The sequence below is a fragment of the Protopterus annectens genome, chromosome 2.part0 (genome assembly GCF_019279795.1).
Source record: "Protopterus annectens isolate FY-2018-M chromosome 2.part0, PAN1.0, whole genome shotgun sequence".
Taxonomy (NCBI): domain Eukaryota; kingdom Metazoa; phylum Chordata; order Ceratodontiformes; family Protopteridae; genus Protopterus; species Protopterus annectens.
This window is the reverse complement of record NC_056728.1, coordinates 864,851,469-864,875,637: the sequence shown is the minus strand read 5'-3', so window position 1 is coordinate 864,875,637 and position 24,169 is coordinate 864,851,469. Positions and strand designations below refer to the sequence as shown.

The window sequence follows — 24,169 nt, the reverse complement described above, 5'->3', positions numbered from 1 at the left end:
ACATGTGAATCCCTTCATGATGATGTGGCCTATATAAAATGTTTTCCTAACCACTTTGGCCATATTGTTGTCAAATGAGAGAATGCTATCAACTTGTGTACCCCAAGGTCCATAATTCCTTCGTCTGCACTTAATGGATTAACACATATGTGGTACTTTGTGGTCACTTTGTTTTTGACAAAGGGGATGACTATACACTTTTTGGCATTCAACTTGAGGCCATGGCTGTAGCACAAGTCGTGTGTTTCCAAGAGGCCCTTTTGGAGGATGCATGTGTTGGCTGGAGAGTTGATTATGGCGTCCGGTTTGCAGTCATCTGTGACTTGTTCAGCCACAGTACTTCCATGTTGGCCTGTACCTCTGATAAATATATACTGAACAAGACAGATCCCAGGGCTGAGCCTTGTGGGACACCACTTGTAACTGTTTTGGAGGCTGACATGGCTCCAGCGATTCTAACCATGTGTGTTCTGCCCTTGAGACACTGTGCAATATCCGTAGTGACATAGGGGTTAATATGTACACTGGTGAGCTTCCCAAGAATGCACAAGTGGGGTATTGTATCAAAGGCTTATTCAAGGTCCAGGTAGGCTGTGTAGACCACCTTCCCCTTGACAGTGGCCTTGGTGACTTTTTCAAAGAAATCAAACAGGTTTGAGAGGCAGGATCTGCCATTAACAAAGCCAAACTGTGTATGATGACATGTCTGTAGGTCCCCAATATCTATATTTATGAGGTTCATGATGATCCTTGCCATAGCTTTGCAGACCAAGCTATTCAGACGTATGGGGCGAATAGTGTCCAGGATCCGTTAAGGCACCACCTGAATGTAGAGGGACCACTGTTGCTGTACGCCATTCTTTGGCCACATATCATGTAGTAAGGCTGGGATTGAACAGTAGTGTTATGTCTGGGTGTAGCTCTTCTTGGGGTTCATGTAGGACACAGCCTGGGACACTGTCTGGTCCCATTGATGCAGTGTTTATTGCTTTGGAGAGGGCAGCTCTTACCTGAGCATCTGAGATGTCAGGGGGGGCAGCACTCTGCTGGGAGAAATATTTGCCCTTTTGGTGTGGAGGGGGGGAGAAGGTAGCAGTGAACCTGTCCACTAGGATGTTGGCAATGTCTGTGTGTTTGGTATTTCTTGTGACATCTTGGACTACCTCTGAGCATATCTGGGAATTACCACCCAGGTTCCTAACATAACTACAGAAAGCCTTGTGATTATCCTCAGTGTCTTTTGGAATCTTCTCTCAAAGATGGCCTTAAACAATCTTATGAGTGCCTGTAGTTGTCTTCTAATACTCATCAGTGATGCCTTCACATTTTGGGGGTTTGTTGTATCATGTAGTAACTTCATCCTTCTATTGTATAGTTTGTTTATGGCTGGTGTCCAGCACACAGGGCATCTGCCTTTGGAGGATTGGCTCTTGCTTTAATTTGGGATTGCATGATCCATGCATTCCTGAATGTGTCCATAGAATGCCTTTATACAGGTATCTGCAGTCTGGTCCATATTTTCAACAGGCCTGGGGCTTTGAAGGTTTCCACATCATTTATGAGGAGTGTGAACATGCTTGACATGAGTTGTTGACTGTATTCTTCTGTGCAGGGGGTGGCCTTGGGATGTGAATATCCAGTGAGATTAGTTTATGGTCTGATCTTACCAGTGAGGGATACACTTCTGGTCTGGAGCATAGAGTCCCCATGTTGGTGATGATCAGGTTCAGTATGTTTTCCCCTCTTGTGTGAGTGGTAACAAGTTGTTCCATAGCATATTGGTATATAAATTCCAGTAATCTGTGGGCTAGGGTGTTGGAGCTACAGTCATGCTCCCAGTCTATGTTTGGGTAGTTTAACCCACCCAATATAATGGTGTATGGACAGACCTACATATTTCCAACTGCTTTCAGGAAGGCCAAGTGCGGTTCTTGTGTTTGTGAGGGTGGTCTGTAGCAGGCTATAACCTGGAAGGCAGTTTTACCCATTGTTACCTGCATATGGATAGTCTCTGATGTTTGGTGCTTTGCCACCAACCTGGAGGTGTAGGTATCTTGGATGAATATCAATACACCCCCTCCCTTTGTGGTTTTGTGCAAGTTTTGGGCCTGAAAAGCATGGTATGAGGTATAACTTGGTAGTGCTGGAGTGCTGTTGGTAGCCCTGAATCCGGTATCTGTTACTGCACAGATAGTGATGTTCTCCATGCTGTGGAATGTTTTGAGTGTGTGCATCATCAGGTTTAGAGTCCTGCAGTGGCATATATGACTGCTCACGTGGACAGATGCCAGGTAAGTCATATGCAAAGTGTCACAGGCAACGTACATGTGCACAGGAGAAACAGTGACATTCTGTCAAGTGAGACATGAACATACATATAGTAAGCTATGCAGATGTCACTAGGAGTCCACAGAAGCTGTGTAACTCTGCATGGCAGGTCGGATCAGTATTCCAGTGTAACTGCAAGGAAACATGCATGCAAGCATAGCTACTGTAAGCAGGGCTGCATGTAGTCCATTGTACAACAAACAAGCTGTACCACTATCAGTAGGTAACACTGCAAATGCTCACCAGCTGACATATGAATACCTCTGTCACCAAAGATGATACTTACCAGACCACGGACAGAAATGACATGGCCAGACACGCTGCATCCCACATGAACACATATCTCAAGCAACACAGACCTCACAATGTCAGTGTTCATAACAGGCACAGCCCATATGGCCAAACACAATGTGTGACACACCTATAATAGGTGATGCCATAGTCAGACACACTGACGTCCCGCCCACCAGACTGAGCAAGGTGAGGGTCACATTTAGCTACCTGTCGGGTGATAGAATGTGCCACATAACACAAGCACTCAGGTCACTCCACAGCAAGTACAAAGTCATTGTCCATGCTGGTGTGAGCAACCTGAGACGTACCTCCCTGGACCACATGGAAAGAGACACAGAGGAGCTCTTACATCACCCTCGCAAACTCAGGAATCCCACACAGCCTTCATGACGACAGCCACAATACCCAAGCTCTAGGGTTCCCATAGTTCAGAAACTCTTTAGCTATGGAACAGGTAGTCAACATTCCCACAAGAGGGGAAAATATACTAGACCTGATCATCACAAACATGAGTACAAAATGCTCACCACTTGAAGTATATCCCTCATTGTTGCAATCGAACCATATACTAATCACACTGGAGTACTGGATCCCCCACATGTGCAAACCTCAAACACATTGATGTGTGTGTGGGAAATGCCCCTATTAGCAACTGTGACAGTACACTACAGGATGCAGATTCCCCTTTTGAAACACTGATGATGTCAGCACTCTATAACTATATTAGCTGAATTAAAGTTCTCCAGTAATTCGTATAGCGTGCTCTGCTAATGCGTCTTTCTCCAGTGTCATAACATAGTTAGGTAGGGGTTTGAATCCTGCAAAGGGAATGTATGTGTGTTAGTATGAGTGGGGTTTGTGTGTGCATAATGCTGTGAGGGAAAAGTGCCTTTTGCCAACTGGGAGAACACACTACAGGGTGCACATCCCTCTTCCTAAACACAGATGATGTCAGCACCCTCTAAGTACAGCATTAGAAAGGATTTCTCCCACTAATGCAAATAGCACACTCTGCAAATGTGTCTGTCTCTAGTGTCATAACACAGTTAGGTAGGGGTTTGAATCTTGCAAATGGAAAGTATGTGTTTTAGTGTGAGTGGGGTTAGTGTGTGTGCACAATGCTGGGGGTGGGATGTGGCTTTTGCCAAATGGGGCTATGCACTGCAGGTTGCACATTTCCCTTAACAAACAGTGATGTTGACAGCACCCTATACAAACAACATGACAACAGTCAACTGCCAGTACTCAGTATAGTGCTACATGCTACTGTAACACGCACATGTACCAGAATATACCTAGATAGTGTTTTGAAACCTGAATGTGGCAAGTGTGTGGATGTGGGATGTTTCTGTGTGTGCATTTCCGTATGGAAAACAAGTTGGATGTGGCTATCAGGGTGATGCACATTACACTTTTAAACTAATGAGGTTGCCTGCACCCTGTGAGTACAGGTAGAGATGAGGAAGTCAGTAGTAATCCGAATAGTGCACTTTTCAAATGTGTACCTGCCATGTGTCGACAGCTACTCATGTAGGGTAATATATAATGGAAATGGCAGGTGAGCGTGTGCATGTGTGGGGGTAGCAGGGTGTGTGTAAATGCATGTGTGTCGGAACAGATACATATAGCTGAATCTACAATACAGCACATGATGCACATTCCCATAGTCAATGGTAGCATGTGATGGTGTGCAGCTGGTACACTTTGGTAAGTAGTATGGGTGCAGATAATTCAGGACATTCATACAGTTACTGCAGCAGGAATGGCTGGGATATACACACAATCATAGTGGAACAGTGAACAGTTACCAACATGTTACTACTTATTCACATCTATGTAGTCACCCTGTGCATCAGCAACGTGTTTACCCTTTCCTGCACTGATGTTGTAGTATGCAGGAGGTGGCACAGTGTCATCATATGCACAGGGTGTGGGTTAGGTATGCCCAAGCCAGCCACTGCTACCGCCAATTGACATGTGTGTGTATGTGTGTTTGTGAGGGGCAGCAGTTCAGGGTGGACCAGTGTTGGTGCAGTGTGTGTGTGTATGTGTTTGCCCTAGGTGTTATATTTCTGCATGTGTGTAAGCACGCACACAGTCCCACATAATGGCTGCCATGTACAGGGTTTTGTGGCCAGCCACAGACTGCACCTGTCAGGTCATCCAGATCAGTGTCTGTGGGCACGGACACGGTACCTGTGCCTGGCAGGGGTGCTATGGACCGTATCTGGTACTAACCCAGACTGGGTACTGTCATCGGAAGCGGGTGTGTGTTGACTGGACACAGTTCCCTGTTGGGACTGTCCAGAGCCACGTGCACGTGGTCTCCTGGGGTGTCCTGATGACAGCACTAACCCAGCATTGCTGGGGCTGCTGCTGGCACTTGAGGTGCGTGAGTGGGCCTGTTGTCATCGGCGACTGCCAGCTGCTGCTGTTGCCGGCATATGGCCACGTCGACGCCGCAAACGCACACCATCGCCCTGGCCCATGGACATCTGGTTGTGGAGCAGCTGTTGTATGTCCCATAACGTCTGTCAACGACATCTGTGAAATTACGAATAGCATTTGCAATGTCACGCATGCCATCTGTCATGGCTGTGCAACATGCTGTCAGCTCCCTCAGACCCTGTCTGCTGTACCTTTCCATACGCACCTGTGCCTGCATAACAGTCTGAAACATAGTGGAGGTTGACATACCTCCTTGGGCACGTCGGCCAGAGGCAGTACGGCCACGGATGCCCCCACGAGAACCCATGGGCGACTGTCTGCGTAACCAGACACCTACAGCAACTGGGAAAACCCCAACAGTACCTCATCAAGAGGATCAAAGGGCTCAAACAGATGCCATATGCTGCCCGGTTAAAGAAAGTCCAGCTGGACTCAGTGGCATACTGCCTGTTCAGAGGCAATCTGTGCCTGGCGATACAGCCATGTCCAACCCAGAAGTAATGGACATGCTGCACCTCAAGAAATCAGAATCCCATACACACGCTCAAGAGACCTGAACCTTAGCACTGAAATAAATGGGACATGCTGGAGGGACAGATTCATAACCCAGAGGCTCCCTTCACTCTGTAATGAACTCACAGTACAGGTTAGGCAGAGTCCCTCATTGACTCTCTTCCATAGGAATCTGGATGAGTGGATGGGAGATCATAGTTGTACCCCGGGTATCACTTCTATGTCACTGTTAGACAGAGGCACAGTATACTAACCTCGGAAAAGGGCATAGCAAAATAAATTTTAATTGGGTGACAAAAGACAAACACATTCTGGCTAGGCTTATCAATGCCCTAGGGCAAATAGCCTAGTATGAACCTATGAACTTATGTGTACTGCTATACTGCTTCTGCCATATGTTGCATGTGTGTGTGTTGTGGGGGATGCGCAGGTAATGGCCAGATATTTCTGCACAGGCAACACTTCTGGAACACTCTGGGTGTTCATCCCAACATACTGTATGTGTGTTGCCACCCAACACTGTGATGTGGACACACATTACTCAGCCTGGATATACATATCCCAACAACACCACAAGCACAGTACACTACCTTGCTATGTATGTATGTAATTACACAGTTATTCACTAGTTAAGACTGTGATGCTATCCATGCAGCCCACTGGGTCAGTGGAAGCCACAACACACACTGCTGGCCCCTTTGCAAAAGCTTACCATAGACATCCCACATAGTGCATGTAATATGCACACACATATCTAACCCAGACCGTATGCACACCACTTATTTATCCTGTCCAGTGGACTACAGATACAGGCACATTGTATAACAATAGCAGGAGGCTACTGCAGCACAGGGCAGATTCACATGAAGGCAAGGCATCTGTGGTCAGCAGTGGTAAGATGCTTCACATTCACCAAATGCACAGATATTGGCAACATTGTTGCAGACAGCTTAGGTGCAGGTATCCCCCCCATTCTCCTACACAAGTGGAATTAGTTATCACAGATGAATGTAACCTCCCTATCATCTTACATGTCCAGGTGAGGGCCACCCTCAACATTGCAGAACACACAGCATCACTGTTACAAAATGGTATCCCTGGATGTGTGATACGTTCACCCCTAGAGGACATAGCACCACATTACAGACTGATAGTAAACCCTGGCCATACTACAGGATATGTACCTGAACAGTGCCATACATACACAGTGGTCCCACACCAATGAGGAGGAACCTCTACTGACCCTGTGAACTACTGCATCATATGCATAACTGGCCTTGTGTCCTAAGCTATGGAAGTTTTAAGTATGGACATGTACAGCAATATTACATATGTATATATATCAGGACTATGTACACACAACCTATCTCATGGACATACCTATAGACAGTGAACTATGATACATTTGGAGGTTTCACAGTAAACACAGTATTAACCTGCTACTTTGCATTACCTGTGTTTGTGTCAGCTGTTGCTGTGTCACTGGTGCTACTTGCTGTTTGCTGCTGCTGCTGCTGGTTTTGTTGCTGGCTCTTTCTTTCTTTTTTTTCTCTCTCTCTGTCTCTCTCTCTCTCTCTCTTTTTCTCCGTCGGTTTTGTGCAATGAATGTATTGCATGTGTGGTGTGTTTGTACTGGATGCTTTTGTAGGTATCTGCATAGGTCCATGTGATGGCCTCTGCACCAATTGTAAGGCAGCATTTGCTAATTGCATGCAGCCAGTTGTGTACTGATTGCATGTCTCACTGTGATTTCAGGACAGTGCTATAAAAGGGTATGTGAGATAGGCATTGCCCTTTCAGATTGTAAGGGCGTGGACCATGCTGTTATGCTGTCGACAGTGTTCTGTGAGTATGAAGGTTAGTAAGTCTCTCATGCTTTATGCTGTGTTGTAAATTCAGGTTGCTGCATTTCTCTCACCTGTTCCCTGTAGTGAGTGTGTATGCATACTGACACCTACAACTATATTTCATATGTATTATATATATATATATATATATATATGTGTATGTGTGTGTACATATACATACTTTCATACATGTACATTAGCTGACATTATTGGGTACAAGCTAACAATTAGCAGGGCTGTTTCTGTTAACACTAAACTAGTATGGGAATCCAGTAATTGGGACAATATAAGTCTACCTGACATGCTTTGGGTAGTACACATCCTATATTGCCTTTATCTTCATTCCTACTATTACATGTTCTACTTATTTTAGCACTATATTCCTGTATGAGAGTCGTGGCTTACTGGTAGCTCATACAGACTAGTGTTACACTGGTGTTGTGGTAGGGCCTAATAGTATGCTTTTATTTTGCTTTCAAATTGAGTACAGGGCCTATCAATCAGAGTGCTGGAGGCACCTTTAAGCAGTTAAAAGGGTTAGTAGGTCTCACAGGAGTCAGGCTGTGTTGCAGATTCTGGTTGCTGCATTTATCTTCCCTGTTTCCTGTAGTGAGTGTGTATGAATACTGACACCTACCACTATATTTCATATGTATTAATATATATATATATATATATATATATATATATATATATGTACATATACATACTTTCATATATGTACATTACCTTACATTATTATGCACAAGCTACCAATTAGCAGGGCTGTTTCTGTTAACACTAAACTAGTATGGGAATCCAGTAATTCAGGCATTAAAATTCTACCTGACATGCTTTGGGTAGTACACATCCTATATTGCCTTTATATTGATTCCTACTATTACATGTTATATTTATTTTAGCACTATATTCTTGTATGAGAGTCATGGCTTAGTGGTAGGTCATACAGACTAGTGTTACCGAGGTCCTGGGTTTGAGACTGACAGTGGGAATTTATTTTTCTTTCAAACTGAGTACAGGACCTGTCAATCAAAAGTGCCTAAGGCACTTTTAAGCACTTAAAACCAGGTCTGCGCTCATTTGCTGAGCTCACGCATGACTGGCGGTGAGCTCAGCACACAAGCGCACATCTGCGCTATTTTCTTTGAAAGAAAAGAAAAAGGGGTGACAGGAAAGTGGTGAAAAAAGGGTCACAAAGAGGGTAAAACAGTAGGGAAACAAGCTTGGAATTTGCAGGAAGGATGTAGGTGAGGCCCATAGCTGCCCATGTCTTTCTCAGCAACAGCTGTGCATTTGTATGCAATTTGGTGTGACATTTGGAACCTTACACCCCTGAGAGAGGTGTCAGGACAACATTAATACCTGTTGTACAGCCAATTGTAATTAACAGTTTCAATGTCCAGCGGACATGTGTGCAACATGGACAGCTATGTATGGGGCATAAATAGAAGTTATGTCCTTACCATAGCGTTCCATGTGGAGTGTTCATCTCGCCTTTGTTCTTACACATGGGTTCGGAGCCGATCCTCGGCTCCGTGCCGGCCTCTTGCAAGCTCTGCATCGAGAAGAAGCTCGAGACAATCTAATACCCACAATCCCCCTCTGCCTTTACCTCAGATCTAGTTTGCAAGCAAACCAATCTCCAGAGAGAGCACATTCATGTTTACATCACATATGCACAGAAAAAAGAGTCTATACATAACTATATATATAAAAGAAGAAATAGACATATATATATATATATATATGTCAACTATGTACATAACATCTGCCAGCAGTAGCAGGATGCTCCCGGCCAGGCATCAAAGAACGTTCTTCTTTAGGGCGGGAGGGTGGGAATGTAAGAACAAAGTGAGATGAACACTCCACATGGAACGCTATGGTAAGGACATAACTTCTATATGTGATAGTGTTCAATCTGCCGCTTGTTCTTACATGGTAGCGCCCTAGCTCCTTGTTCCTGAGGAACTCACGGAAGGACGTTCTTGAGCACAGTGGAACCAAAGGTTGCCCTGTCCCTAGAAGCCTTGTCTACCTTATAATGAGAAATGAATGTATGTGGCTTAGACCAAGTAGCAGCCGCACAAATAGCATCTAGTGGTAGGCGGGCTGCATGAGCCAGAGATGTAGACACTGACCTTGTGGAATGTCCCTTGGGTTTGTGTAAGAGAGTTAGATTTGAGGAATCATAGACATAGATTATACAATCCGTTAGCCACTTAGAAAGAGTTCTTTGGTAACCGCTAGTCCTTTCCTGCTATCAGCAAAGGCCACAAAAGTTGATCAGTTTTTCTGTGATCTTTTGTTCTATCCAAGTAAAATCTTAGTTGTCTGTGAACATCTAATTTGTGCAACATATACTCCATTTTGTTGGAGTGATTTTTGAAGAAGGTGGGTAATTCAATGGACTGATTAATATTGTTAATAGAACACACTTTAGGGAGGAAGGATGAATTTGTTCAAGAGAAACTCTGTCAGAGTGAAAGATCAAATAAGGGTGCTTGATGGAGAGAGCCTGAAGTTCAGATACTGCTAGCAGAAGTAATGGCTACCAAAGAGAGTCTTCCAGGACAAAAATTTTAATGGGCAAGAAGAGGCAGGTTCAAAGGGGCAACATTAATTTGGATAACAACAAGTTTAGACTCCAAGGTGACGTAGGAGATCTGACTGGTGGTCTAATATGAAAAACCCCTTTTAAAAAGTTTTCACAAAGTCTGTGAGCCATAACAGGAGCCCCACATTCTTCCACATGGAAATTTGAAATGGCAGCCAATTGAACTCTTAGTGTAGCAGGAGAAGCACCCTGATGGAATAAGTCCGTTAAAAACTCTAATATTTTATTCAAAGGAGCTATAAAAGGATCCACTTGTTGTGTATTCGCCCAGAATACAAATCGCTTCCATTTACTAGAATATGTTTTAGTAGTGGAAGCTTTATGAGAAGCCACCAATATATTCTGAACTGCTGGCGACAAAAGATCAGACCTGGCTAAGTTGGGAATTGGAGCAGCCAAGCTGCTAGATGGAGGGACAGGAGCACGGGATGGGGAGCCCCTGACGAGTGAGTCAATAGATCTGGCTCTGGGACCAGAATCCAGGGTCCCCGAATGCAGTGTGTCTTCAGGAAGGGAAACCAAATTTGACGAGGCCAGAATGGGGCAATGAGGATTATTGTCATGTGTAGGTTTCTGGCTTTCTGGAGAAACTTTGATATCAGAGGAAATGGAGGAAATGCACAGGAGTCGGGGCCAATCATGAATCAGTGCGTCCTGGGGACTTCCCTGGAGGGTAATAGGGCAAAGTAGCTCCTGCATTTGGCGTTCATTGGAGACGCAAACAGATCGCAGGAAGGCTGGCCCCACGTGCGAAAAATCCTTTTCGCCACTGACTGTTTTAGGGACCACTCGTGCGGTAACAGAATTGCTCTGCTCAGCCTGTCGGCTATGACGTTGGATGACCCCGGGATGTGCGTTGCTATTAGAAAGCGACCCGTGGACTCCGCCCACTGCCAGATTCTCATTAGCTGATAGGACTTGGTTCCCCCTTGCTTGTTTATGTACCAGACTACCGACATGTTGTCCGTCTGAACTGCAATAGTTCCCAGAGGAAGAAGGGGAGCAAAGTGTTGCAATGCTAGAAACACTGCCCTCAACTCTAGAACATTGATGTGCAGATTGTACTCCAAATTGGTCCATTCGCCTTCGACTGTCTGTCCCTGAAAGATGCCCCCCCACCCTATCAGGGAAGCGTCCGTGGTCACCGTAACTGTAGGCGTGGGTAGCACAAATGGTCTCCCCTTGGAAAGGTTGCACGTTTGAAGCCACCAGTTTAGATCTGTTTTGCATGTCTTCGTTATAAGAATCTCGTGTGTTAGAGGTAGTTGTTGAAATGACCATTGTGCAAACAGTAGCCATTGTAGGACTCTCATGTGCAGCCTTCCCAAGGGTATTGCAATAAGGGGGGCTGACATGAGTCCCAACACCTTCAGTACCAGTTTTGCTGGAGATTTCCTTGACAAAAGTAGAAGACGTATGCGAGTGTGAAGTGATAGTATCCTTTCTGGGGGAAGTCTTAGAATTAACTGACGTGTGTTTAATTCTGCTCCTATGAACAAGATATTTTGTGATGGCTGAAGCAAGGATTTTCCGAAGTTTACGGAAATTCCTAGGTGAACACACAGTTGAAGAGTAAAGTCTCTGGCCTGTAATAGTTGACGCTGGGTGGTGGCAGAAAGGAGCCAGTCGTCCAGATACGGAAACACCTGGAATCCTTGGCGTCTCAAGTGAGACGCTACCACTGCCATGCATTTGGTGAAGACCCTGGGGGCTGAGGTCAGACCAAAGGGCAGGGCTCGAAATTGAAAGTGACTGGCCCCAGCCAGAAGCAAATGATCTCTGGATGCCCTGGCCATTTTGATGTGGTAGTATGCATCTTCTAGATCTATTGAGCACATCCAGTCGTCCTTCTGTAAGAATGGAAGGATCGATTGAAGCGTGACCATTCGAACTTTTCTTTCCTGACGAAGGTATTGAGGTAGCTTAGGTCCAGAATGGGCCTCCAGTCCCCTGTTTTCTTTGGAACTAAAAGAACCTTGAGTAAGTCCCGAATCCTTGTTGGTCCGCTGGGACTGGTTGGATGACTCTTTTTTCTAGCAGCTTTGAAATTTCTATAGCTGCTGGCTCTCGCAGATGGGGCGGTACATCTGGGAGTCTTTTCTTTGGGATGGGATGGGATAGAAAGGGTATGTTGTAACCTCTGGTAACCACGCTTTTACCCACTTGTCTGTAGTTATATTTTGCCAGGCCTGAGGGTATAAAGCTAAGTGACCCCCGACTGCCTCCAGAGCAGGACAGTCAGGCCTCCTCTCAGGAGTGCTGGAAAGGTTTACCAGGGAGTGTCTCCCTGTCACCTTGATGTTGCGGACCCCCTCTGCCGCCAGGGCGGCGTCTTCCACCTCTGCCCCCTCCTCTGCCTCTAGAGGGGGCATCTCCCTGTGTGCCTGGGAAAGACCCTTGGGGTTTTCGAAACCACATTTTTCCACCACGTTGCCCTTTGGGGTACGGTCTGGTTGGGGTGGAAAAACGGACTCCGACAGCAGACAGAGTCTTTCCCTCCTGTTCACACCGGGTAAGGGTCTCCTTTACTTTGGGGCCAAAGAGAGTGGCACCGTCAAATGGGGCGTTAGTAAAGGAAGACTTGAAGGCTTCATAAGGAACATAAGCGCATCCAGGATTGTCTGCGAAGAGCAATCGCTGAAGCTGCTGCCCTACTCGAACCTTCGGCGCGAGGAAATCAGCCTCATGGACGAGTTCACAATAGATGTAAGGGTATTAAGTTGCTGTCACTTTCTCTGAGACAGCCGCATCTGTAGTACCCTGGAGGTATCTCCCAACTCTTTGACTAGATCCTCTGTAGGCGTGTAAAATGGGTCAAATAGTTCAGGGATCGCATGGAAAAAGCCGCTGAACTAAAAATGCTTCCGTATCTATCCATCGTCCTAGAATCTTTATTAGGGGATGGACAGATGAAGAAGACTCCGACATCTCCTTTTTCGTGGCCGCTGCCACCACCATAGCGTCCACTGGAACTCCTTCTGTTAAGTAGGACTTGTCCTGAGGTGCCGTGATGTATTTATTGGGTTTCCTTGGGACTGGTTCCATTGTGTCAGGAGCCTCCCGCCCTTGAGCAATTAGTTCCATTAATTGGCCGAAGGGCGGAGTGACCCAGGAGGAAGAAGGGCGAGCACCAAATGCCTTCAGCAAAACTGACTCATCCTCAGAAGGGGAAGGGACTGCCAGTCACCTCTCTGTTTCAGGATCTCCAATATGTCCGAAAAGAGACATCTTCTGAAGGTGACTTAGGGACCCTTCTGACTCATCTAAGTCAGTATCAGATGTCAAGGATTCTTGTGGAGAATCCAAGTGTCTCCTCTTACACAATCTTTTCCTAGGGACTTCTTAGGGGAGCATCCGAAGAAGCCTCGGAGGAAGAGGGGGCACCCTCCAGGGGTGGCTGAGACACTGGTGCCTGATGCTTGGATGTGGCCGTGGGTGCAGATGAGGATAACGGCCCTTTATGGGGAGGAGAGGTTGCTTCCACTGATGTGGTTGTCTGGGTAGACAACACCTTCCTCATTAGGTCGAGCCCCGGGTCCCGCATCGAAGAATCTCCGGTTCGAAGAAATGGGAAGAATCCCGACACAGGCACGAAGGCATCGACCCGAGGACGGAGCCGAATCGATCCGCCGAGGCCCGAGGGAGAGTCGGAACGCGTCGGTTCGACTCGGCCCCGGAACCAAGGACAGATCGGCTCCGAGACTCTGGTATCGTGTCCACGGAGTCGAGGTGAGAGGAACAGACCGAGAAAGGACGGTTCTGGACCCGAGGGCTCCACAATCAGAAGATCAGCCTCTTCCGGCTCCAAAGACTGAACAGGTCTCGGAGGAGGAATGGATGGAGACACTGGGAGGCCTTCAAGTTTCGACACCAACTGGGTGGAAACGAAATAAGTTTGGACAGGGCGAATGCTCCAATAACTTCTGCACCACGATCCACATCGATGTCAGAGAGTTTGGAAGAAGAACGGGTCAAAGGAACCAAGACGGAGCCGACCTCAACAAGGTCGATGGAGGGAGCTCCATCACCGGTTCCAAGACTCGAGGCTCAGGAACCGATACCAGTTGAACACTCGGCCCGAAGTCTGTGGAACGGTGATCTAACCTTTACTGAAGAGCTCGGAGCCGATGACTTGGGCTCCGGCGTCTTGATTCCTTAGAGGATTTGATGCCTGGTCAGAAGCATCCAGAGCCTCGTGAAAAGAAGGTTTCAATAAACCTCTGTCCATGAGTTTCCCTTCCCTACCTGTCATGACCCTCCCACTAAAAGAGTGACAGATAGAACAGTCCTCTTGTAAGTGGAGAGGGCCAAGGCAGTAGACGCAGGAACTATGGTTGTCAGTCACTGACATTTTCTGGCCACACTGACAACGCTTAAATCCAGACTTTACCTTATCAGACATTTTACAAGAAAAAGACAAGTCCAGTAATATAGTCAAATCAGAGAAAAAAGTGTCAAATCCGGTTTAAATGTCAAATCCTTTTAAAATTTAAGAAGGGTTGTAGGCCCGAAAAACTCTAACCGATAAATAAGATTAACGGTACCGAGAATTTAATCACTCAACACACAATCACTCAGTATATCAAGATATATCAACTAGAACAAGAAAATCCAATAAAATATAACAAAATAAGTTATATCTTAACTTTAGATGCTCGAGCTAGCTCCCAGCGATGCGAACGCAGCAGCGGCAAACTAGATCTGAGGTAAAGGCAGAGGGGGATTGTGGGTATTAGATTGTCTCGAGCTTCTTCTCGATGCAGAGCTTGCAAGAGGCCGGCACGGAGCCGAGGATCGGCTCCGAACCCATGTGTAAGAACAAACGGCGAGATTGAACACTATCACATTGTTTTTTTGGGTACAGAGTGCCCTTTTTTTTTTTTTTATCAGGTGAGAGTGGTATGTCAGGTGAGGTAGTCGGTATAGCTGGGGAGGTAAGTTGGGTAGGTTAACAGACAAGACAGACAAGACGCATACAGGGGCGGTGTATGACACGTGGGGGTTACACAATTGACGGGGACGGAGGTTGGGATATCCAGGGCACATGAGCCCACAGATGGCAACAGTGGAACTGATATCCCCACCCATAGGCAGTTGCCACTGTTCCTTCACAGCCCAGGACGGGGCTGTGCTGGGGGCTCTGCAGGTGGGACAACGGGCATGCCCGTTAGCTGTGCCACCCGGGCCTCAAGCTGGCGTAGGGGCCCAAGAACAGAGTCTTGGATCTCCCTTCGCACCACAGACCGGACACCTTGGAGGGTGAGTGGACGGGCTCCTCCGGCCATGCTTGCAGAGGGGGGACGGGCCCCATCCCCTGCAGCGCTTCCACCCGAAGGTGGCACAGGGCCACCGGAGGAGGGTCCAGCCTGGGCAATAGTGCCAGGTGCAATCGCCAGCTGAGGTGGGAGAGGTGGGTCCGCTGGGACCTGCCTTCCCAAGCGTTCTGGGTTTGTGAGTATGTTAGTTTGGGTTAGTAGCATATTATTCCATTCAAATTAGTTGTAGCAGCATGCATTGGTATTCCCATTAAACAAACACCCAGATATTAACACCATTGAACAACAGGCATATCAATATCACATGCATTATTTGAACAGAAATACACAATCAAACAACATGCAGGGTTGATTAATGGCAACAGGCCATCAGGTTTGCAGGTATGAACAGGGCACATGCAACAACGGACATGCATATATTTTTGAAACAACAGGACAAATGTCCATGGTTAATGAAATGTTCACATACCAATATTTAGTGAGTTTTTTAATTTGCAATTATAGGGTGGGGTGGGGAAAGAAAATGATGACACATTCATACATTATACATTAATATACATTTGTAATAGAAACACAATTAACTTGTGGGTGATAGTTTCAAAATGATTCTTTATTGACTGTCATGCTAGACCTGTTACAGATACATCACTATCCTAGTTATTGTGACTTTGATCAGATACATCCTCCTGCTACACTTTGATGACAGGGCAGGGGGCAACTATGGATGTTTAGTATGTCAGACAATCATTCATTCTAGCTGAAAATTGTTGACTGTCATCACCATATACAGATTTTGGCTTAAACATTCAAGATTCAAACATACTGCAATCAGTTTGGGATGTTACTTTTTAATTCCCACATGCATGTAGTTCTGTAGAACCACACTGAGGCTTATATATGCAGGGGTTATTACTGCTTTATTTATTGATACATGATCCTTTCAGTCACTCTCACACATCCTGCTATTTCACAGCTCAGGTTGGTACTTCTAGGCGTTTCACATATTAGACCTGTGGTGATTCAAACACTTTCCAGCAGCCTCACTTCTGTCATGATTCAGCATTTCAACAGGGGATATATCTCACATGTGATTAACTCAGCTTCTGAGGCTGTACTCTTGAGACTACTGCAGGTTATACTACATTTAATTAATGGTGGGACATCTGTATTACAGAACTATTTATTTCTATCAGTTATATTTCCAGTTTCACTTGCATACTGATGAACTTGTTGCAGCCATACCTGCAGACTTTCACTTCTTGCTTGCACATTCTATTACTTTTAATCAATACACTGCAGTGTTCTGCTACGTGCTACACTATAATATTTATTTACAAGTACTAGGTGGGGTTACTAACCTGCATGGTGGCGCAGCCGCACCAGCCTGCGGTCATGCGCCCTTCGATTCATAGAGCGGACACCTGCAGCTGTAATACAAAACAAGTAATATTCAAATACACATCTCCATGGTATCAGCTAGTTGAATTCCTTACATACATAAGTAAAATGTAACTTACTCAGTAGTGGGGCGTTGGGCATATCCCGGGCCTCCTGTATCCATTGGGTCAACTGGTCTTCTTTCCGTCGCTTCAGGTCCGCATGGTGGTGACGGACCTGCTCACCAGTACGTGGAATCCCACTAGCACTAGTGAGATCATGAGCCAACTGGTCCCATGCCTCCGCCCTGTATGCTCCCCATGAGACCTGGCCCTGCATGAGTTGGGCCTCATGATGGTGAACTAGGAGCCAGACCATGTATCTGGACTCCTCAATGCCCCACCGCTGTGCTCGAAAGCAACGTCCCTCCCCTATTCCACTCATTCTGCCTGCAGGTCTATTCTGCAATCGTTTCTGCTGTGTATTCCCGCCTATGGGGCTTATATATGCCGATTTTCCCGCACATTTCTATGATTGGCCGTTTTGGAATTGTATCTACTTCACAGAAACTGATTTATCATGCTCCATTTTGGACTATATCCTATATATATGCTATTTCTGCATTTCTAAGTACTGCTGTCATGGCTTAGTGGTTTAGTACCTTGACTCTAGTGCATGGTATCCTGGGTTCGAATCTGACCACTGATTTTTAATTTTCATGACTGTCTAGAAATGAGTTGAGGACCTGTCAATCAAACATGCCAAAAGCACTTAAAACCAGGTCTGTGCTCGTTTGCGCGGAGCTAACGCATGCGCACCGGCGGTTAGCTTGTGGGCGCGGCACGCACCTCCGTGCAAACGGTGTGCGCTGGGTTAAACCTTAATTGGCTAGTAACACACATGTTCAGCTAAGCACAGCTAGTTGCACACAGTTTGAGCCTGTTAAACCGGTGCTTAGCTACGGGCAAGCAATTTGCAGCCTTTGAAACACTACTCAGCTACGGGCACTCTGTGTCACAGCAGCTTAGCTATCACTACATTTCTAAATAATTTCATTATTGTATTACTTGAAATATATGCTCCATTTCATTCCATTTTACAAAAGGAAATACTTTTATATTTGTACAATACTGTCAGGGGCCTTTTTAGTGCTTATTTACAAAAAAAAAAGGTGGTTTTGTGGGCTCGAACCTTGCCTGCCTGCTCTTAAGCCGACAACTCTACCGCTATGCTATTACTTCTTGACTTACTTTGCATATTTAGTTCTTATATCCTTTTCCACTGATTGCTAACTGCAGTTGCGCTAGTAGCACACCCGCGCACACGAGCACATGCAGTAGCAAACATTTACGGGGTTTAAAAAAAATAAACAGTTTTTATTTTCATTTTATAACATCTGTTCACTTTTTACATGGCTGGTCTGTGGGGGCATGTGTTGTGTAGTGTGTTTATTCACAATTCCATGGCCTCTCTTGTGGCTGTTTACTTTCAGCCATTCTAGACTTCCGGGGGCGTGTCCGCTTGCAGGGCTTAGCCTACGGACACGCCCCCTACTGTCTTACACGGACCGTGTAAGAGTTACGGTGTGATTCAGCATGCCTCATGCACCTCATGCATATGGATGACATGCTGACATCACACCGTTTTCAACCTCCGTGTAAGAGTTATAACTCTTACACGGAGGCTTCCTGAATCTGGCCCCCTTGTCTTTGAGCTTGAGATCAAACACAGTGGTAATTCTTTATGTAACAGCTTTCTTCCAGCAGGGGGCACTGTGGTTGCATTTTTGAAGTTCAGAATATAACACAGTTTTCTTACATTTAGTTTTCTTACATTTGTAAAAACAAGCCTGTGTATTATATTAATATTTACAATGACAGAGAATTATCTGCAAAATTCTATCTAGCTAGGCTGGCAGTCTTCACATATCAGACACTGGAGGGAGGGCTAAGGCAGAAGGCCAAAACAGCCACTGGTCTTTGCTGCATGGCTTGTGATGGTCAGGCTGGGCAGGCCCCATCCTGAATCTGGCCCCCTTGTCTTTGAGCTTGAGATCAAACACAGTGGTAATTCTTTATGTAACAGCTTTCTTCCAGCAGGGGGCACTGTGGTTGCATTTTTGAAGTTCAGAATATAACACAGTTTTCTTACATTTAGTTTTCTTACATTTGTAAAAACAAGCCTGTGTATTATATTAATATTTACAATGACAGATAATTATCTGCAAAATTCTATCTAGCAAGGCTGGCAGTCTTCACATATCAGACACTGGAGGGAGGGCTAAGGCAGAAGGCCAAAACAGCCACTGGTCTTGGCTGCATGGCTTGTGATGGTCAGGCTGGGCAGGCCCCACAAAAAGACAGAGAAAAAAATCTTTGTGTCTGTGTGTCTGTGTGTCTGTGTGTGTGTGTGTGTGTGTGTGTGTGTGTCTGTGTGTGTCTGTGTGATGAAGGGTATTACTGCTTGGTGTCTGTCCTCTGGTTTGCATATTTGGATATACTGCAGCCTACCATGTAGAAGTTCTGTGGAAAACTGTAGTGCTTGATCTTTGAGTGTGTTTCAGCAAATCCATAACTTTCCCACCTACCTTACACCATATCCTTCTGGATTCTTATCCTGGGATGGGTAGGTAATAATTTTATAGGTCCTTCACTACTCATCTGTAAAGAATTTACTAAGTAGTGCAATAACCATAATTAGTGTTAGTAAATCTACCCATGTCATTTGGGCTAACAGCAAACTCTATTAATTTACAATTTGAGGATACCACTGTAAGCACAGTACAGTATCATAACGATCCTGGAACAACTGGAGGGGAAAATTACAGTAAAGAGTACAATACTGATTAGGTAGTAAAAAGGCTTTTAGAAGTATTTACTTGGTGTTAAAACGTTACTCCTTGAAGTAAAGATTCTTATTACCACTGTATAAAGCCCTTAAGAGGCCTGCTGTTGACTATGTTAATGCATTGTTACTATAACAAAAAAGGGTCCAGCCTAAATACAAACTAAAGACATGTTCTTTTATTCAGTCAGATGCTTCTTTATAAAGGCAGTGCTGTACTAAGTGTACTTGGATGTCAAGGGTGCCTCAGACCTTTGGAATTTCATCATTTAGCTCTGTTTTCAACCTTAACAGATGTCATAATGAGCGGGTCACTATTGCTTTCACCTCACAGTTACTCGGAAAAAATGACTTCTATCACATTTGCTAAATACTGGAGCCTTTTATATAGACAGAGATTGTTTAAAGGGAATTTGGCAGCTGTATGGGTTGGGAGTTTGACATAATGGATAAAGTGTTTACCTTACAAACACAAGGTGGGGGGCTTGATTCTCACATGGGTTAATTGGCTAGGCTTAAAATGGTCCACAAAGGCAGTTAGCTTGTACTAATCTATGAACCTAAGAGGAGGCTAAATAAGTCCTTGTGAACTATTAACAGTTTGTAATTGCATTGCTCATAAACAACAACTCAGAATTATGATACTGTGGCAGTATTTCCAAGTGAGAGAAAAGGGAACCAGGTGGAAATGCTTAGTAATTGAAAGCATACATATTTGTAAAGGTATAAGAAGTATCCTTCAGCTGTTGTCACTTGATGCCTGTTACTTTGCAGCCATTGTTTGTTAGGTTTTTCTTGGATGTTCTGAAAAAGTGACCCCTTTGGTATTCCTAGGGTGTGAGAAAGTCAGCAAAGTATTGCTTGGAAAATGAAAATTCAGTTCTACAGAGTTCTGCTTCATTACTGTGTTCGTCCTCAAAACAAACCTGACCCAGACTGCCAACAGACATTTCTATTAATTATGATTTTGCTATTAGCCTGCACTGATGTATTCTAATAGTTTTGTTGTCTTGTAGGTCACAATGGGGTTTATGCTGTCCAAATCCATGGATCAGAACTTGAAGAAACAGCAGGAATTTATGCTGATGAACTCACGGCTTCAGGTATTGTTACTAATTATGCTGTGTACACAAAGAGAAAACAAAACAGGAAAATGTTTGTATGGAAGTGGCTTAATTCGTGCAACCTGGATTTGATTACTGGCTATGTCCAGTTTGAGAAAGGAATGAAGGGGCTGAGCCCAGACACCTTTCACAGGGGGTGTGGTGTAAACAGGCATGTTTATGGGGCATACTAGAGACAGATCTTAGGGAAACTGCATGCAGTGCTTCTCCAGGTGGGGAAAGTGATCATGTTGGCGCATGGGAGTGAGGGACAGACTAGAGCAAGACACACCCATTGCATTTCCAACCCCAGGGTTGCTGTAAACTCTGTGCACTTAGTAGGAATGCACTGATTGCAGTCTTATTGCCAGTCCACTCACTGCTTGCCCTAAGGAGTGAATGAGGCACAGAACTCTTGTCAAGGGAAATGATTGGGTAGCAGGGAGACAGGGAGGAAGACCTAGATTGTCAGCACAAGAGCAACACAAAAAATATGTGTTAACTGAAATGTTCTCAGAAAAGAAATGGAAATGCCTTAACTGGATTTGCTTTTCCCTTTTATTGCTGCATATTTATCATTTGCCACTAGATGGCACAGCTGCTGTTTTTTTTCCATATTTATTTTTATTTGTTTTCCAAAAGTATATTACAGTAGATAACATACGATCAGTCATGAGAAATTCAGATACAAAGTAATATTTGTTTCATCATGCAATCAGGTCGTATTTCTTCTGAGTCACATAGGATAAAACACATTTACTATTTATCTTCAACTTTTAACAGGAAAATGTGTAGAATTATCCTAAGTGCATGGTGTAGTAAACTCAAACACAATGTGTACAATATTTACAGCAGATGCAACAGTAGATAAAGGGCAGAAGCATGAGATACATGTATCTGTATTGATTCTTCCTTAAGTTGCTTGTCTAAGCATCTTCAATTTGTACTTTACTTCCTATAGGGAATTTTTGTATACAACGTGGGGATTTGTTTCTTTAAATAATATCCATTCTTTTAGAATGTGGTTCAGAAGGAGACCCACTCCAGTATTTTTGAAAATATGTGCATTTATTACTATCTCTTGTGATTAATTTATGTGTTGTAACATATCTAGTAGCTTTGTTCTTGAATTCCTGCCATGATAGTTCGGTTCTAGCTGTCCAGTTCTGGGTGATATATAGTTTCATTAGCACAAATAATGTGACTAATATCCGTGTGTCCTGCTTAAGTAATTTTTGGGGGGTTATATGTAGGATAGGTCACAGCTGCTGTTTTCCTCTCTCCAGTTTTGCAAACCAAAGATATTGTCATAGCTTAAGTTTAACACTTTATTCAGGAAAAACTGAATAACGGTTGTCATTTGTAGGTAGCTTGCTTTTAGAGCAGCCTTGTTTATAATATGGAATACAGATAAAGGATTTCAAGAAGTTAACGCACAGAAAAAAAAGTGTTCAAAAAAGGCTTTTGTGGGATTTGGTGTATTGAGTCAATTTCTGAAGAGGGAAACTTTGTAGAAGTGTATGGGAATTTCATATTCTGAACAGCTATGATAAAATGTTGCTGTGGTGAGGAAGTAGGTCTTTGTCAAGGTCAGAATGTAGGTTCAGAATGCAGTCTGAACAGATAGGAATAATGTAATGCTGTGCTCTCTCTGTGCTGTACGTATCACATTTTACTTTTCTTATCAACTGGAAGTCTTAATTCGTTTTCTTGGAAATCCCAGTGAATGTACAGTCTTCAGTGTCACTGCAGTTTTTTTTTTTTTTTTAATATTTTCTTGATACCTAATTTGTTTTGCTCGTACATTGTGTGTGTTTGTGCTTGTGTATGTGAATGGTTATTCATTTTATATATTCAAACTAAAATATAGTGTAGCAAGGCTTTCTGCTCAATCTGGATTTAAGCATATTTTCATTCCAGCCTCCTTCCTTTCCATTGCTGCTGGTTTCTTCTGCTCATGTGAATTGCTCAAAGGTAGATAGATAATGTTTGAGTGTATTTGCAGAACTACCACCCCACCATTCCCTGACTGATTGGCCTGGAATAGGTGTGTTGCTACACCTGCAGTTACCCATTTCCTTACTGAATTCTGTGTAGCGAATCAGAGCAGAAGCTCCAGTTTGTAATCTTGTTTTGTATTACTATGGAAGATGATGTGACTTTTCCTTTTTCAGGCATTTGCATGTTTCACTAAAAAGCTATATCAGTGACGAGCATAACTAAATAAGCAAAATAACCAATGTAGATTTCTCCATAGATCATTAATATGTAATTTTTACCACATTCATTGTAATATTAAGAAAGGCTTAATCAGACTAAAAAATATTTGTCATGACCTTTCTAAACTGAACTGCCTTTAGAGATCCTGGTGGTTCTTCACATGTGACATGACATGGCACGGATACATGGGATTTGATTACCAAATTTGATCTTTACATGCCTTACCCTTATCCCTGTGTCTTTACCCCATCCCTTGTATGTTTGTCCAGTTGTTTCTTTCACCATATATGTCAATAAAATCACTTCCAAGATAGAACAGCTTCCATAAGAAATATTGAAATTTAGAAAATATAGGAGGACATAACTGTAAGAACATAATTTAATTGTAAATGGTGTGTTTTTACTACTATTTTCTCCTGTATTTTATTTCTTTGTCTCTCAAACTCAGCAGTGTTTATGGCTTCTGTATGTTGCTAGGTTTACTATTCCAAGGTACAACCACTGTCTCACACAGTACTATTTTTATTTCCTTTGTATTTTCTCATTCCTCTAACTGAATGCTGTTTTCTTCTTTAGATTTCAGGAGTTGTAGACAGCTGTTAGTCTAGTGGACACTCACGTTTAGTCTACAAGGTAACTAGACATACCATTTTTCTAGTATCCACTCACTCCTAATCGTCTTGTATTCCAAAATATGCAGACTAGCTTAAAAATGCAGTGTATTTACAGCAGCTCTTGCATACCCATTATTTTCTGTGTGACCTTCCACTGTACTTTGTCTTGTATATTTTTACCATTTGTGTACTGTACCTTACTAACAAATTCTAAACTTGATGTTGTCAATCTAATATAAAGAGAAATCACAATATATGAGCATCTATTTACTATAAACCTTAATATTTTTGTCATTTTCTTCCTGGCTTTCTTGCAGATCATTTGTATGTACTGTTCCAAAGTGAGGCCCCTATCTGCTACAATGCCTGAATCATTATAGTTGACCTGTTTTTATGCCTCTAACTTGTCCTGCCTATAGCATTTATCACACACTATCTTCCACACCTCATTACATTTTTCCTCCTCCAAATTTACAACCTATCCAGCCTCAGTAACCTACTTCCTAATTTTATCAAGCAAGTCTTGTTTGTTTGAATGTTGCTGTCCAGCTCCTATGCAAGCTGCTGTTTTTATATTGCTTGCATACTTCACCTACCTTGACCAAACCAGACTTGGTATATCATGTATGTAGAGTAGTGGCCTTGTAGGTTTATGTATACAAGTATTTACATGCTCATATCCTAGGCTTCT

The 24,169-nt window shown here is 43.9% G+C and overlaps 1 protein-coding gene across 1 annotated transcript in view; it reads left to right on the top strand.

The window, feature by feature from the left end:
- The window catches only part of PLGRKT (plasminogen receptor with a C-terminal lysine), a 1,070,348-nt gene that overhangs the window by 164,433 nt on the left and 881,746 nt on the right, over nt 1-24,169 (top strand). The window contains exon 2 of the mRNA XM_044061128.1: nt 20,558-20,644. Coding sequence (XP_043917063.1) covers nt 20,564-20,644 — 81 coding nt within the window. The 5' untranslated portion in view covers nt 20,558-20,563. The remainder of the gene's footprint in view (nt 1-20,557; nt 20,645-24,169) is intronic.